At 37.2% G+C, this 18,254-nt stretch overlaps 1 protein-coding gene across 5 annotated transcripts in view; it reads left to right on the forward strand.

Annotated features, from left to right (window-relative positions):
• The window catches only part of CNTN3 (contactin 3), a 380,656-nt gene that overhangs the window by 247,447 nt on the left and 114,955 nt on the right, over positions 1-18,254 (forward strand). For all 5 annotated transcript variants that reach the window (XM_081528272.1, XM_081528273.1, XM_081528271.1 and 2 more), the window contains 6 exons: positions 6,259-6,462; positions 7,914-8,016; positions 8,536-8,720; positions 13,848-13,984; positions 15,109-15,238; positions 17,668-17,818. In XM_081528272.1, coding sequence (XP_081384398.1) covers positions 6,259-6,462; positions 7,914-8,016; positions 8,536-8,720; positions 13,848-13,984; positions 15,109-15,238; positions 17,668-17,818 — 910 coding nt within the window. The remainder of the gene's footprint in view (positions 1-6,258; positions 6,463-7,913; positions 8,017-8,535; positions 8,721-13,847; positions 13,985-15,108; positions 15,239-17,667; positions 17,819-18,254) is intronic.

Consider the following 18,254-nt stretch of genomic DNA (forward strand, 5'->3'; position numbering starts at 1 on the left):
GTCCAAAGTCCAAAACTAGTTTCATTTGACTACACATCAAGATGTTGGCAGATATACTTTCCTTCCAGAGGTGCAGGGGGAAAATCTGGTTTCTTGCCTTTTCCTGCTTCTAGAAGTCATTGCATTCCCAGACTTGTGGTCCCTTTCTTCATTTTCAAACCAAAAATTTAGCATCTTGAAGTAATATTTCTCTGACTATAACTTCTGCCGCTGACATCACACATCCTTTCGATGACTGTGACCCTCCTGCTTCACTCTTATAAGGACCCTTGTAGTGACAGTGGGCCCACCCAGATAATCTGGAACAATGGTCCCATCACAACACCCTCAATGTATTAACATCTGCATAGTCCCTCCTGCCCTCCCAGGTAGCATAATCAGAATTTAGGGATTAGGATGTAGACATGTTCTAGGGTAAAAGTATGTAAACTCAAAGAATCTTAACTATTCTGTCTACCATTATTAAGCACAAGCTCTTTTTTAAACTTTTGTTTGCTATGTTTCTGCCCATGTGTTAGGCATTTGCTTCTAAGTTATCTTCCTAGAGTCTCAAAATCTTTTTTCAGGACAACATTTTTCCCATCTCCACAGTGGTATTTCTTTCTGATTTTCCTGTTTCTTCTGTTTATTCCAGCTCAAAACCTTAGAGTTAGGATTTTGTGTTGTTAGATTTTTGTTATCCCTATTGATTTTCTGAGGATGTCTTTGGAGAAAGCAGTGGAAGAAAACCACTGTATTATTCTAGTTACATCATATTCCAGTAGGTGGGTTATTGTACAGTGGTTTAAGGCTACCAAAATCAGATTGATTATGTTCTTTGCAGCCAAAGATGGAGACACTCTATACAGTCAGTAAAAACAAGACCTGGAGCTGCTGGGGGCTCAGATCATGAGCTTCTTATTGCAAAATTCAGGCTTAAATTGAAGAAAGTAGGGAAAGCCACTAGGCCATTCACCTAAATGACCTAAATCAAATCCCTTATGATTATATGGTGGAGATGAAGAATAGAATCAATGGATTAGATCTGGGAGACAGAGTTCCTGGAGAACTATGGACAAAGGTTTGTAACATTGTACGGGAGACAGTGACCAAAACCATCCCAAAGAAAAAGAACTGCAAGAAGGCAAAGTGGTTGTCTGAGGAGATTTTACAAATAGATGAGGAATGGAGAGAAGTGCAAAGCAAGGGAGAAAGGGAATGATATATGCAGCTGAATGCAGAGTTCCAGAGAATAGCAAGGAGAGATAAGAAGGCCTTATTCAATGAACAATGCAAAGAAATAGAGGAAAGCAGTAGAATGGGAAAGACTGTAGAAATTTCATCAGGAACATTGGAGATATCAAGGAAATATTTCATTCAAGGGTGGGCACAATGAAAGACAGAAATGGCAAGGACCTAACAGAAGCAGAAGACATTAAGAAAACCAGTCGAGAATACACAGAAGAACTATACAAGAAAGGTATTAATGAGCCAGATAACCAGGATGGTTTGGTCACTCACCTAGAGCCAGACATCCTGGAGTGTGAAGTCAAGAGGGCCTTAGGAAGCATTTCTACAAACATGGCTAGTGGAGGTGATGTAATTCCAGCGGAGCTACTTAAAATCCTAAAAGATGATGCTGTTAAAGTGCTACACTCAATATGCCAGCAAATCTGGAAGACTCAGCAGTGGCCACAGGACTGGAAAAGGTCAGTTTTCATCCCAATACCAAAGAAAGGCGAAGCCAAAGAATGCTCGAGCTACTGCACAATTGCACTAATCTCACATGCTAGCAAAGTAATGCTCAAAATTCTCCAAGCTAGGCTTGAACAGTACATGAAGCATGAACTGTTGTACTTGTATGTAAGAAAATTTGGAAAACTCAGCAGTGGCCACAGGACTGGAAAAAGTCAGTTTTCATTCCAATCCCAAAGAAAGCAATGCCAGAGAGTGTTCAGACTACCATACAATTGCACTCATTCCACATGCTGGCAAGGTTATACTCAAAAGCCTTCAAGCTAGGCTCCCACAGAGCATGAACCAAGAAATTCCAGTGTACAAGCTGTGTTTCAAAGAGGCAGAGGAACCAACATCCATTGGATCATCAAAAAAGCAAGAGGATTCCAGAAAAAAAACATCTACTTTTGCTATCATTGACTATGCTAAAGCCTTCGACTGTGTGGATCACAACAAATTGTGGAAAATTCTTAGAGATGGGAGTACCAGTCCACATTACCTGTATCCTTAGAAACCTGCATGCAGGTCAAGAAGTAACAGAACTGGACATGGAACAACAGACTAGTTCCAAACTGGGAAAGGAGTATATCACGGCTGTATGTTGTCATCCTGCCTATTTAACTTATATGCAGAATACATCATGTGAAATGCCAGGCTTGATGAACCACAAGCTGGAATCAAGATTTCTGGGAGAAATATCACAACCACAAATATGCAGATGATATCATTCTAATGGCAGAAAGTGAAAAGGAGCTAACTAGCCTCTTGATGCAAGTGAAAGAGGAGAGTGAAAAAGCGGGCTTAAAACTCAACATTCAAAAAACTAAGATCATGGCATCTGGTCCCATCGCTTCATGGCAACTAGAAGGAGAAAAGTGGAAGCACTGACAGGTTTTATTTTCTTGTGCTCCAAAATCATTGCCGACAGTGACTGCAGCCATGAAATTAAAAGACACTTGCTCCTTGGAAGGAAAGCTATGACAAAGTTAGACAGTATATTAAAAACCTGAGGTATCAGTTTGCCAACAAAGGTCCATATAATCAAATCTATGGTTCTTCTAGTAACCATATACATGTGTCAGAGTTGGACCATAAAGAAGGCTGAGAGCCAGAGAATCGATGCTTTCAAACTGTGGTGCTGGAGAAGACTCTAGAGAGTCCCTTCTACAGCAGGGAGATCAAACCAGTCAATTCTAAAGGAAATCAGCCCTGAATATTCATTGGAAGGACTATTGCTAAAGCTGAAACTCCAATACTTTGGTCACCTGATGTGTAGAGCTGACTCATTGGAACAAACCCTGATTCTGGGAAAGATTGAAGGCAAATGGAAAAGGGGGCAGCATGGGATAAGATGGTTAGATAGCATCAATGGACATGAGTTTGAGCAAACTCAGGGAAACAGTGGAGGACAGAGGAGCCTGGCGTTATGCAGTCCACGGGGTTGCAAAGAATTGGACACAGCTTAGTGACTAACAACAAGAAATCAGTAACTAAGCCCAGAAAGATTGCATAAATGGTGGAAATTTTTCTTCTTTGAGGGGGCATGAGTTAGGTATCAAGAGAGGCTTACACTGACTGGGATACTGACTTGTCTGGACTTTTCTAGAGGGCAGATACTAAGAATAAAAGTGAAAGTGAAAGTCACTCAGTCCTGTCAGACTCTTTGCAACCCCATGAACTATACACTCCTTGGAATTCTCCAGGCCAGAATACTGGAGTGGGTTATCCTTTCCCTTCTCCAGGGGGATCGTCCCAACCCAGGGATCGAACCCAGTCTCTCACATTGCAGGTGGATTCTTTCCCAGCTGAGCCACTAAGAATAAACCAAGGATCAATTTGTATATTTGAGGAGCTTGGGGAAGAAGGGGCGGGACTCTCCTGATGGAAGTTGTGGAGAGGGACAGTTGCCTGAAAGAAAGTGAGTGAAAGGAAATGTTTCCTCCAGGTCTGACGGAAGGGGCAGTTTTTAAATACCCCTCAATGAAGGAAGAGAGTGTATTGCTCAATTTCAGCAACACCATGTGAGTTCAGGTCTCCTAAGAAACAGACTATAAGGCGGGATCAAAGAATCAGACATTAAAAACACACACACATAAACAAGCAAACAAAACAGAAAAAGTGCCTGTGAAGGATAAGGAGGGAGGGAGCAACAATGGGTCAAGGGAGAATCAGACTGAGATTTAGCTCTGAAAACTTTGAACAAAGATAGGGGAGGAAAACTTGGGCAGGCAGAATGCCAGAGCACAGTTCTGAAAATACTGTGGCCATTCTGTTGGGGAGCCCTCAAGCTGTAGTTGCCCTCGTGAGGAATCCTGTAGGAATGGCAGCATTAACACCCTGGGGGAACCTCCTCAGCAGGAAGCAGCCTGTTCTGTTAGGGAGTAGTAGAAATTTTACTCTCCCTGGATTAAAGAGAGAGGTGCAATCATATTAATTTCATGAATAAAACATGTCAAAAAGCAGAATAAAATTACTTTGCTTTGCTTTCTTTAAAACAAAGAAAGCCTGCATAGTCATTCTGTCACGTCCTGACTCTTTGAGCCCCCATGGTCTGTAGCCTGCTAGGCTCCTCTTTTCATGGGATTCTCCAGGCAAGAATAGTGGAGTGGGTTGCCATTCCCTTCTCCAGGGGATCTTCCCGACCCAGGGACGGAACCCAGGTCTCCTGCATTGCAGTGGATTCTTTACCCACTGAGCCGTCAGGGAAGCCTACAACATTCTTTAGTTCTGTAGTTTATTTGGTGCTAGTGCAAGAGAAAGCACCATCAGGACAGGCAAGAGACCAACTGTGGAGTGGATGTTGGAGATACATTTTGTTTTCATACAATTTAACAAACAAATCACATGACTGAGTAGAATTTCATGAAACACTCTGCTGATATGATAGCCTGATGTAAAGCTCAGTTCAGGATTACAAATCAATGTTTCTGACCATCTGCACAGTATGACACTGACTTGCTAAGCTTTAGAATCATCCAACATTCCCAGTTGCTTTGAAGGTAGAAGAGAGACAGTCATTTTCCATTTTCACCAGGTGCTTGCTCTTCACCCTGTTCCCCTTTTGCATTCTCTTTTCCCTCCCTCAGGAGCACTTTTATCCCTTCAGGTCAGAATGTTCTCCTGCTTTTTAAGACCTGTTCTTCAGTTATGAGAATGTCGTCTCTCATTCCTCTGAAACCCATAGTAACTCTCGCCCAGTGACATCGTGTCATTGTTATTTGTGTAATGACTAATTGCCTCCCTCTAACAAGTGGAAAGACCCTACACCATTGGAATTATGCCTTAAATACATTTTTTTTTGAGTTTGTTATTCATTAAAATTGATTTTTATTGCATCTGGTTTTTAAAGATGCTTTTGGAAAAGCATTACAGTATGAACCAGTGCTATAAGGTTAGTGAAATTGGAAAAGAAAATACAGCCACAGAAAGAAAGAATTAAATAAGCCAACTACAATAACTATACTTACATAATGACTTGCTTCTGAAAAATATGAGCATCTAGAACAAAGCAGCATAATATTTAGCTCTCATTATCACAGAGGAGGAGAACAACAGTTCCTTTAGGGAGAGTTAGTTTACCTTGTTCCCCAAGTTCAGGAAAACTCGACTATAGGACTTGATTTAGACATTAGGGACATAATTTTATCTTAATTAACTCAATAAATATTTATTGAGGACAGTTAGAAGTTTTTGGATGTTTCCATTTGCTGCTTTTAGAAGAGGAAGGCAAGCAGGATAAAAATTGACATCTCTTTTTGTTTACCAAGTGGTGGGAGGGCAGATAAGTAAATAGATCGTTATATAAAAGTGGCAAGTAATTTAAGTAATATGAGCGTAGAGTTGCTCTGTATATAAGCACTTACTCAGAGAATGAGAGATAAGGAAGACTTCTCTGAGTAGGTGATTCATGATGTAGGAACCAATTTTTGAAAAATATTTATAAGTTATTTCGACAGAATGAGCTTTGGTGTTGAAAGGGGAGTAAAGCCTTGAACGGAGCAAAAGGACAGGGCAGCTTCTGAGAGCAGCATATGTAAAGAAAAGACCCACAAAAAAAAAAAAGAGAGAGAGAGACAGGAGTGGGCTTCTCAGTTTCTAAGCCAATAAGTAGGGGCTTAATCATGCATGGTCTCATTTTCAAGTTAAGCAATTTTTCATTATTCCAAAGACTACCGAGTAATTGTCAAAGTGTTATAGCAGGAGGTAGCATGATGAGATTGATAATTTTGAAAGATCATAGAGCATGTAGTGTGGAGACACAAATTAAAAGGGAGCAAGACAAGCCAGAGAAACTTGTTAGTAGGTTTCTAGAGTAGTGATAATGATGACAGTGATAATATTGTTCCCACAAGAATGCTGATCGACAGTGACCTCTGTAGAATGCAGAATGAACACAGCATTGTGTCACATAATTGTTTCTCTCCATGACCTGCAAAAAACACTAAGTGTTGCTTTGCAGTAAAGGTGATTTCAGATATTTTTAATATATTGTAGAAAGTTTTCCTTCATGATGGAATTTCTTTTCTCTGAAAATTTTACTAGAACTGTCATATGCTTGGATCTTCAATGAATATCCATCATTTGTCGAAGAAGATAGTCGGAGATTTGTCTCTCAAGAGACAGGCCACCTCTACATAGCCAAAGTGGAACCATCTGACGTGGGCAATTATACGTGTGTGGTGACTAGTACAGTGACAAGTGCCAGAGTGCTGGGTTCCCCAACTCCTTTGGTGCTTCGTTCTGACGGTAGGGAATATTTCAAGGGGCAATTCTAAGTGGAAATGCTGTTGTGAATACAAGACAAAACAAATTAGGAGAAGTGAAAAGTATATCCTGCAGAATTATTTTTTTTTTCAGAAAAAAAAAAATGTTTATGAGTACAGTGGCTAAAATGATTCCATCAACCATAAGTCCCTGTAATGTAATTCTTACTCAGAACTGGCTTCCTGATTTGCAGGGACCAGTACTAAGTGAAAATGAGGAATTTCTTGTTAAAAATTTTTAAAGAATTTCAAGATGGTGGCACTATGCCTTTAAACCAAATATGAACCCTTCAGGCCTGGGTGTTGCCTTGTATTCTCATGACGTCGCCTTTCTTAACTTTTGCCAGCCTGAGATTATTAAAGTTCTAAATATTTTGTTACAGGTTAGAAAACATCTATAAATAAAATTAAAGGAAAAAATTTGTACATTAGATCCCTAGAACTTATTCATCTTACAATTGAAAGTTGGTACACTCTGACCAACATCACCTCATTTCCCCTACCCCTACCAGCATAGTGATTATAGTGATCCTGTGTTGTGTACTTGAAATTGGCTTAGAGAGTAGATCTTAAGTGTTCTCACTAGAGAAAAAAAAATTATTTTTAAAAATTGAAAATAGTAACTATGTGAGGTGTTAAATATGTTAACTTGACTGATGCAATTATTTCACAATGTATACATGTATGAACTCATCACATTGTACACCCTAAGAAATGACACTATGCAGTTTTTATTTGTCAGTCATAACTCACTAAAACTGGAGGGGAAAAAGGAAAATATATGTTTCTTTAGCCCCTCAGTGACTGTTTCAAGGGAGCCCATGAACTGCAAAGCATATTTATAAGCCTGGGTAACTGTCCCACTTACACAAAACAATATCTGATACAACACAGTGCCATGAACACAGAGTATCTAAGTACTTCTTTCCAGTCAGGTGTAATTGAACTTGACCTTTCTTGTTTATTACGTTACCATTTCTTGTCTTCAGGGAGCTATTTAATAAGTTTAAGGTTGGTGTCTGTGCTACCAGGGTACCATTAAGTAAATTTCCTCCCATAATTTTTCCTCTTTAGGATAACTTAAGAAGTCATAATGTATCGTAGATTTAAGTTTGACTAGAATTTCCAAATTGAATACAGAATAAAAAAGCCTCCCATTTTATATAATGTAAAAAAGATCTAGTTGTTTTCTTGAAACTCCTCTGTAAGCTGTAACTTATAAATCATGGAATCCAAAGTTTCCACATGTTTAATAATATTACATATTTGGTCCAAGGTAACACTGCTTCTAAAAGTACCTACCAGATGGCAAGTCAATAATTTAAATCATTAGGAAGAATTACTTCAAAATAGAGCAAAAAAATATATTTAAGAAAAATGAGAGAATTCCGAAGGAAACATTGAAACCATTAACTTTGTATTGTGCGTTTACAGGTGTGATGGGTGAATATGAGCCGAAAATAGAAGTTCAGTTTCCAGAAACTCTTCCAGCAGCTAAGGGTTCAACTGTGAAATTGGAATGTTTTGCCCTTGGAAAGTAAGTTTTATAACATTTACTCCGATATGTGGAAACATTTGGTTGCTGTGAGAGATCAAGATAGCTTTTGACAGACTCCTCTTTTCCTTATTTTCTAAAAATTTCTTTCATTTAGAAGTAAAGGAAAAATAAAATAGATGGGAAATTCACATTATATAATTTAGTTTGAAATTTTAAAGGCAATTTGCAGTAAATGACTGTGCCTGCCTGATTTCATAAACTAAATTGGTGTTATTTTTCTTTTGCTTGTTCATTTGTTGTATTATAATACTGTGGATATGCATTTTCTCTAAATTATGAATTCACTCGAGAAAATGCACAGTTTATTTTATTAAAATATCAAGTTAAAGAGATAAATCTTTGCATTGCAGGTTTATGTAATTGACAGCTGAGTGTTTCTGCATTTGAAAAATCTGTGCCATTTTTATTCTGTCCTAACAAAAGTTTTATTTTGTCAAGCCTAAAAGGCTTCCAGACATCTGCTGAAAATAGAGATTAACTTGATAAATTTCTTCACAGTCCTGTACCTCAGATTAATTGGAGAAGAAGTGATGGACTGCCTTTTCCCAGTAAAATTAAATTAAGGAAGTTCAGTGGTGTGCTTGAAATTCCCAACTTCCAGCAGGAAGATTCAGGTTCCTATGAATGCATTGCTGAGAATTCACGAGGGAAAAATGTCGCCAGGGGGCGTCTCACTTACTATGGTAAGCCTTCACTTTCGGCATATTGGATTTTTACCTTTTGCTCTCTTTATAAATTATTGGTATTGGGATTGGAGGCTGGGTAGGATATTTTAGCAGAATCCCAATGTCCAGCTTGTTCTGTTCTATACTTTGTTAAGTGAGGATAAATATTTATCATAAAAGGAATTAAAAAGAAAGAAAATTTTGCAATGAAGTTGGAGACATATTCATATTGCGTTTTAAACTGATTCATATGACAATGAAATATTCACTTTTTTGGGGGGGTTAAGAATAGCAATTTACTTACTTAACTGAATCAAGGAGATATCTCCTTTCTCTCTGCTATTACCTCTAGAAAATGGGATTTTATATCTTTCTCTGTGATCTTTACAAAGCAGAAAGAAACTGTCTACTGGGAAAACTTGTAATTGCTGCATTAGTCCAACCACATAAACTCAGTCTCGCTTGACCTCTTCAGTGTTATTCTATGCTTTACAATAGTAAAAATATACCATGTTTGCTGCCTTTAATTTGTAGTCACATTCATTTTATGTACTGTTATATTTGGGTAAGAAAGGTTAATACAGTTACCTTTGTTTAGAGACTATTTTTAGGAAAATTCAGTTCAGTTCAATTGCTCAGTCGTGTCCGACTCTTTGCCACCCCATGGACTACAGCATGCCAGGCCTCCCTGTCCATCACCAACTCCCGGAGTTTACTCACACTCATGCCCCTTGAGTGGGTGATGCCATCCAACTATCTCGTCCTCTTTCGTCCCCTTCTCCTCCTGCCTTCAATCTTTCCCAGCATCAGGGTCTTAGGAAAATTAGATTATCTTTTTTGCCCAAAATTGTTTTCAAATCACTTTTATTAAAAAATAATATTAAGTATTTTTTTGCGAAATATTTCTTTCTTTCTTTTTTTTTTTTTACTTTACAATATTGTATTAGTTTTGCCATACATTGACATGAATCCACCATGGGTGTACATGTGTTCTGCTTCCAGAACCCCACTCCCACTTCCCTCCCCATCCCATCCCTCTGGGTCATCCTGGTGCACCAGACCCAAGCACCTTGTATCATGCATCGAACTTGGACTGGTGATTCATTTCACATATGATAATTTACATGCTTCAGTGCCATTCTCCCATATCATCCCACTCTCGTCCTCTCCCATAGAGTCCAAAAGACTGTTCTATACATCTGTGTCTCTTTTGCTGTCTCTCATACAGGATTATCTTTACCAACTTTCTAAATTCCATATATATGTGTTAGTATACTGTATTGGTATTTTTCTTTCTGGCTTACTTCACTCTGTATAATAGGCTCCAGTTTCATCCACCTCATTAGAACTGATTGGAATGTATTCTTTCTGATGGCTGAGTAATATTCCATTGTGTATATGTACCACGGCTTCCTTATCCATTCGTCTGCTGATGGGCATCTAGGTTGCTTCCATGTCCTGGCTATTATAAACAGTGCTGTGATGAACATTAGGGTACACGTATCTCTTTCAATTCTGGTTTCCTCAGTGTGTATGCCCAGCAGTGGGATTGCTGGGTCATATGGCAGTTCTATTCCCAGTTTTTTAAGGAATCTCCACACTGTTCTCCATAGTGGCTGCACTAGTTTGCATTCCCACCAACAGTGTAAGAGGGTTCCCTTTTCTCCACAGCCTCTCCAGCATTTATTGCTTGTAGACTTTTGGATAGCAGCCATTCTGACTGGCATGAAATGGTACCTCATTGTGGGTTTGATTTGCATTTCTCTGATAATGAGTGATGTTGAGCATCTTTTCATGTGTTTGTTAGCCATCTGTATGTCTTCTTTGGAGAAATGTCTGTTTAGTTCTTTGGCCCACTTTTTGATTGGGTCGTTTATTTTTCTGGAATTGAGCTGCATGAGCTCCTTGTATATTTTTGAGATTAATTCTTTGTCCGTTGCTTCATTTGCTATTATTTTCTCCCATTCTGAAGGCTGTCTTTTCACCTAGCTTATAGTTTCCTTTGTTGTGCAGAAGCTTTTAATTTTAATTAGGTCCCATTTGTTTATTTTTGCTTTTATTTCCAATATTCTGGGAGGTGGGTCATAGAGGATCCTGCTGTGGTTTTTGTCGGAGAGTGTTTTTCCTATGTTTTCCTCTAGGAGTTTTATAGTTTCTGGTCTTACATTTAGATCTTTAATCCATATATTAAGTATTTCTATGAAAGTATGATTTAGAACATAGAAATAAATCATTTTATAAAATGTAGTATAAAATATGTGAAGATGTAAACTCAGTGAATGTATTTTTGCAGTTTAACCATTAAAAATATTGTAAAATGAATGAGAATTGATCACTTTTGTGAACAGAAAAAGATAATATATTCTATTTATTTTAAAAACTGAAAATTGAAATAATTTGCAATGCAAACTTGTATAGTGTACATAAATGTTGCAGAGAGGAAAAATTTTGCAAAGACAAGTATAAAGACAAGTAAACCCTCTTCAAAAGAATGTGAAGTTTGCAAGTGTATTACATCTGATTAGATTGACACTTGTTTTATTGTAAGTTTATAGGATCTGCCAGGAACAAAATGGAGGTATGGATTGATAGCATGAGCCATTCTGTGTTGTAATTCTTCCTTCTCATTACGAGATTTGATTAAAATACACAGCATCAAGTTGCAGTTTCCCAGATGCCATGTTCTACATGTTGATGGGATGATATGGATATGTGTTGGGGACACCTAAGCCATGTGGTTATATGGCTCTAAGTCGACCACAAACAAGTCATTCAAAGCTAAGTTGACATTTAAGTGCCTTACAATCAGGCCCTTGCTCAGTTTCTCTGTGACATTTCTTTCTGCCCTTACCTTTTCCCTTTCTCTGCATGTTGATTTCTCTAATAGTCATAGAATGGCTACCAGCAGTGACCAGCACATTAGTTCTTGTCCATGCTTCCTTTCTCTAAAACATCTTGCAGTTCACTTCGCAGATCTCACTGGCTGCGTGTTCATTCCTAAACCAATCGCTAACAAGGCAAATTGGCTTAAACAACTTACGAGCTTTTTCTGGAACACAGAATATGATCAGGTTTCCATGGATTTTGTAGAAGAGACGATAATTCAATAAAAAATTAGGGCATCTTAGGAATAAAGAAGAGAGAAAATGGATACACAATAGACAACAAACATCATCCGCTATACTTAGTAAATGAGGCAGATGGTTGCTTTAGTCCATTTTTATATGTACCTAAGAAATAAATTAGAGGGAGCTCTCTGGCAGTCCAGTGGTTAGGAATCTGCACTTTCATTGAAGGGGTCACAGGTTTGGTCCCTCATCAGAAAACTAAGATGCCATATGCAGTGCAGTGCAGCCAAAAAATAAAATGAAAAAAAAAACTCAATTAAAAAAAAGAAATCAGAGATCAGTTAGAGAGTTTCATGAAAGTTACTTTAAAATTCTGTCTGAAGTCTGTATTGAATAAATGCCTTGCAGTTCTCTGATTATCTGCTCTGATATTTCATGTAAAAAATAATCCAGTAGAATATTTGAATCTCATATGATGGAATAAGGGGATAAATCACATTATATGGCAATTGCAATCTTAGGATTCGCTTAGTCCAACAAATTATCTTTCCATTTGGAGAACAGTAGTACAAGAAGCCAGTGGAAATTTTTGCTAGAAACTTGAGCCTCAGTCAAGGGATCATATGTGAGTCTGTTGTAGTCTCATCCTGCCTAGGCTGATTAATTCCTGAAAGAAGACAGTGTGTTTCAATATAGAGTAGACAGGAGTGATTTGGGACTGAATTATACTTCAGATTAGGCAAGCCATTTATATTTTATAAAAAGACAAAATAAGGTAAAACTTCAATGGGTACATTTTCTCTAAAAGCTGAATAGCTATAGTTTCAGTTTCATTTATAAAAAAGGCAATTTTATGAGCTATAAACAGAAAGACAAATCTTCCCATAGCTGAAATTAAATTAAAATAGATAAAATCTTTCTTCATATGGAGGATACAAATGTGAACCCCGAAGTACACATCACATGTATAATGCAATGTGAAACCGGGAAGACATCTCACCTCCTAGTCTCAGATCTAAAACACAGACTGAGATTTGGCCGAATATACTTTGAATGTTGAGTGACTTTCATTGTGAGTGGTATGTTGCTTTCATATGTAAAAAGATTTCCCAAGTGTCTTCTAAAATGTAAGTAAAAATGATAAATCCACTTGATGTACCTGATTTGCATACATAATTTAAGGTTGCATGAGTTACTTCTTTTTCATAAAAAATCATTTGATTCAAATTGAACAAATTTATCCATCTTTCCCTGCTTTCATTTTAATTTGCACAGAGGTTCATAAGATGTTCACTGGTTTGTATTTAATTAAGAGTTATTTCTAACTTGAAGGAAATATTTTTTTCCTTGTGCTGTACAAGTTTCTCTTCTATTGATGCTGATTTTTAGTGCATAATAAAGACTGGTATCTGCTGTCATTCACATATTAAATTGTCATCAGTTGTGATCTCATAATTCAAAAATGTACTTGGACAAGAAAATCTATATAGTTTGTGTACCTGCATTTTTCTGCTGATATCTGAAAAATGTAATACAGTGCCCAGAATTTTGAAAACAGAGAAAGCATAATGAATTTGACTTAGGAAAGGGCAGGTTGTAACATCCATTCTCAAATCTAGAAATGTTTCACATACCCACTTAGTAAATACCTAGTAATTGGAAGGACTGATGTTGAAGCTGAAACTCCAATACTTTGCCACTTCATGTGAAGAGTTGACTCATTGGAAAAGACCCTGATGCTGGGAAGGATTGGGGGCGGGAGGAGAAGGGGGCGACAGAGGATGAGATGGCTGGATGGCATCACCAACTCTATGGACGTGAGTTTGGGTAAAATCTGGGAGTTGGTGATGGACAGGGAGGCCTGGCCTGCTGCGATTCATGGGGTTGCAAAGAGTCAGACACGACTGAGTGACTGAACTGACTGACTGAGTGAATTAAATACAATTTTAGCCACTTACATTACATTAGCTTACATTAATCTATTATTGCCCGTAGTCATATCCACTTATATTTATGTGGGTAAAGTATTTGTTTTTAATTGTGGAGTGGTTTAATTTTTTTTTTTTTTTCATTGCAGCAAAGCCTCATTGGGTTCAACTCATACAAGATGTAGAATTAGCAGTGGAGGACAGTCTTTACTGGGAATGTCGGGCTAGTGGTAAGCCCAAACCCTCCTACCGATGGTTGAAAAATGGAGAAGCCCTTGTGCTTGAGGTAAGATAATGTGCCTGGTTAATACGCCTTTTTCCCACTTTGTATAAATGCCTTTTCTGGTACCAACTGCCAGAGTAAACTGGTGAGTTTGCACACATTCATCTGAAGAGTTTTTTATCACATTCATCTAAGAAGCAGTGCAAGGGAAAAAAGGATAAAATCAAGTACCCAGTCTTCCAAGGAGGAAATATTTTCAGTATTGAATTTCATTGGAGAAAGATTATTTTATGAATTTAGTTTATGATATAAAGTCAACCTATGAACGTGCAAGTGTTAGCTCTTGTATAATTTATAGTCAGTTCTCTGTGTCCCTGATCCATGGATGCAACCAACCAGGGACTGTGAGGTCCTCTAGTATTTACAATTTCAATGAAAAAGTATGCAAATAAGTGGACCATAGTTCAAACTTTGTTGTTCACTACACTATTTTTTTTTTTCATTTTGAAAATTAGAGAAGGCTTTATTTTAATCATATGTAGAATGTAATTTCCATTTTTCCTGTTTGATAACATGGATGGCCTCTGGAGAATAAATGTATCAATTATATCATTACCTTGTTACATGAGTATTTTCTTAATCACTTCTCAAGCCATGTAATTTTTGCTCTTTTTAAACATTGTTGTACTAAGTCACTTATGTTCCTTCAGATTTCTCCACATAACCATTCATAATACCTACAAACCTTAAATAGATACGTGTTTCCCAGCACCGTTTTTAATACACGGAATTTATTATGTCTTCAATTTGCATGATTTTAAAAACTGGTGAAAACCTTTCCAGTTCATGGGGTGGAAAGTCTGGTACATTTCTTAAAGTCTGCAACTTTATCCATAGGGAAAAATGAAATAGTTGCAATATTTTCCATTTATGCTTTGTTATTTATTTTACTGATATATATTTTTTGACTGTAGTATGTTTATTAGCATTTTTAATGTCTAGCTGTTATGTTAAGTCACCATCACCATTTCACATAAGGGAATCATTTAAATTTCAGGTCAGATTGCCTAATACCATGAGGGAAATTAATGATACTTTTGCATGATTGAAATCATATTCAGTGGTTATCATTTTTCATCTACAATGGTATATACATTTATATGCAAAGCATTTTTATTATTGTCTAGGAGAGAATACAGATAGAAAATGGTGCCCTTACAATATCAAACCTAAATGTGACCGATTCTGGAATGTTCCAGTGCATAGCAGAGAACAAACATGGTCTCGTCTATTCTAGTGCTGAGCTCAAGGTCATGGGTAAGACCAACTTTCTCATCTTAATTTATTTTTCTTAAATCCTCCATTTTTGCCAGAAGCAGAAATATTTACCTTTCATATGAGATTCCTACGTCTAATAACATTTTCAGTATCGCAGCAGAATCATGCAGAGTTTTTAATCGAGGCATACACTTTAATAATTTTTAAGGAAAAGCAGCAATTATGGCCACAATTAAACCCAAAGTTTGAAGTAGAGAAAAATAGGGAGAGAGTGTTGAGCTAAAACATCCTTATCCAGCACCAATAGTATGAACTAAGTAGTACCTTTTAGGAGAATAAGTGACTCTGGTGTTCTCAGTTGCTGGTCCATAAAAGTAAATATCAAAATTCAAATCAATAGTTTATTGATCCAAAAGGAGTTGTTGTCTTTGTCTTTAATAACTCTGATGGAAGCTTCAAGCTTTGGGCACACCAAAGCTTTAACTAACCGAGGCTCAACTACATGAAATTACGAATTATGTTTCTCTTGTACTTCAGGTATAAGAAAAGAAAGGAAATGTTATGTTTAGGCCCATTGTCCAGAAAAGACATTGTAAGGTGCAAATGACTTCAAGTCCAACCAAAATTGTCAGAGCATAACATAATATGTATAGATAAGAAAGAAAGAGAGGAGGAAAAAAGGAAGGGGAGGAGGGGAGGAGGAGGGAAGAGAGCAAGGAAGAATGTGGGAAGGAGGGAAAGAGAAGGGGAGTAGGGAAATTTATTGTTCATTGTAATTAAAATAGAGAATTTGGATTCCAGTTTGATTCGACTCAGGGTTCTAGCATCATCACCACTCTCAGGCCTCATATGATGATCTCCAGCACATTCAATTTTCATTATCAGAGTCAATCTAGTGAAAGAGGGATAGCTTTCTTAATTACTTAAGTGCAAGTCACAGTCCTGTTGATCTAAGTCAGTGCTTCCCTGCTGGGGATGGTTTTGCACCCTGGAAATAGTGGGAAATGTCTGGAGACATTTTTGGCTGCCACAGTGTAAGGGTATGGTAGCAAAGGATGGAGCCTGCATATGCTCCTGGCATCTTACAGACAGATGCCAGAGAGACTGCTCAATGTCCTTCAGTGCCCAAGATAGCCAAAATGTTATGTGTTTCATGGAAAAACACTGGTTTAAGGAAAACAGGTGTCTCTTGGTGCCTGGAAGTTAGAAACACATCATCTGTACCAAGAAGACTAAAGCTTGGGAACAGTAGATCATCACCTGAAAATCTGGCTGGTGTTATCCATGACAGAGACATATGGTATTACAACAGAAAGGAGGCGAAATGTGCATATATCTGATGTTGAAGCTTGCTGTTCTCTTAATTAATCTTATAAACCATAGTTTAGTCATCTTAAACCAAATGAATCTCTGCCTAGTGTTGCATGGGGTTTTTGTATGAAAAAATATGACCTGTGTTTGAAAAGAGATTATACTGATATATAAAGATATTTTTGGTTTGTTTTAGTAAAAATTATTCTCTTAGAATCTTAATTTTTAAGGCCAGCAACCTCTAAGATAACATGTTTTCTTTATCTGCAATCACATATATGTATCATATAATTCATTGTATGATATCCAGTTATTAAAAAATAGATTGTATTCACTGGGATATGCTGTAGAGAAGTAGATTAGATATTTATAGAAATGCACTGAGTTCTTAACTTTTTTCCGCATTTTCAGTAAAAGGAAGATGATTTTCTGATTAACATATACTTTCCTTCAAATGATACATTATTTTGTCTCTTGAATGTTAAGGTATTGTTTCAAGATCAGCATTCCATGCATTATTAGCAATATTCCATGCATTATTATACGTATTTTCTACGTATTATAGTATTTAATGGAATATTGTAACATAGTGTAATAATGCATGTTATACTTCTCCAACTTTGAAGTTAAAGCTAACCACATGAAAATTTTATGATATATCTTAATAATGTTTATAGTAGATCTTGATAATGTTTATACAAGAGAATAAGTGTTCAGCACTCAGCCTTTATACAATAAACATTGCTGAGCACCTACTGACTGTCAGGCACTGTGCTACAAGTTGTGTCTTTGAAGTCACGAGAGAGACTGACCCTGTTGTCTTCATGGAACTTCCAAGAACGTTCTATGATAAATGTTTTTAGTGTTATTAAATTCGTGACTGAGCTATTTTAAAAGTTCATGGTAAACTTAAAATTTTCATATAAAGTAACTGTCTCAAGAATTAGAACTTGCCGGAAAACACAATAGTAGGAATTAGCTTTTGAACATTGAAAGCATCTTGTAAGTGGTCCCTCATCAGTCAAATAAATCAAGTAGTAATATCTCATGTGTCAAGAACCTTTAAAAAAAATCATTATAAAGTCAACCTTTGAAATTTATGGGAATTTAAAGAAATGAAATGAAATATCAAATTCACATTCTTTCCTCCTTTTCAGCTTCTGCTCCAGATTTTTCAAAGACTCCAATGAAAAAGTTGATTCAGGTGCAGGTGGGCAGTGAGGTCAACTTGGATTGTAAACCCAGAGCTTCCCCCAGGGCACTCTCCTCCTGGAAGAAAGGAGAGGTGATCGTTCAGGAAAATGAAAGGTATTCTGTTGCCCATAAAGGTGGTGATTTACCACCTTCTTGCTTTCCATAGTAATGCTGAAGTAGACTTTCAATATGAAATGAAATGCAGTAGCATTTCAATAAAATGTGAGGTGTTCAGGAACCACAGCAGCAGTATTTTTGTTTGTAATACTCTCGAGATGATACTAATCAGGTTTTGAAATCTAAAAACAGATCTACCTCACCTCTTTCAACATAGAGTATTTTAGAAATGAGTTTCTTTCCCACTTGACTGGTAAGACTCAAAACTGGAATGACAAAGGAATGCTTGCCCTGGACCCAGGCCCTCTCAGCTCCTGGTGGCCCAACCTCTCAGGGCAAGGGAAATACAAGATGCCAGCATATGCCAGATGAATCTCAATCCTGTTGCCCTGTATTGAAGTAATTTTATGGGTATTAGTTTAAGCAAAGGCTC

Source organism: Giraffa tippelskirchi, chromosome 9, assembly GCF_054371585.1.
Source record: "Giraffa tippelskirchi isolate mGirTip1 chromosome 9, T2T-mGirTip1v1.2.pri, whole genome shotgun sequence".
NCBI classification, from domain to species: domain Eukaryota; kingdom Metazoa; phylum Chordata; class Mammalia; order Artiodactyla; family Giraffidae; genus Giraffa; species Giraffa tippelskirchi.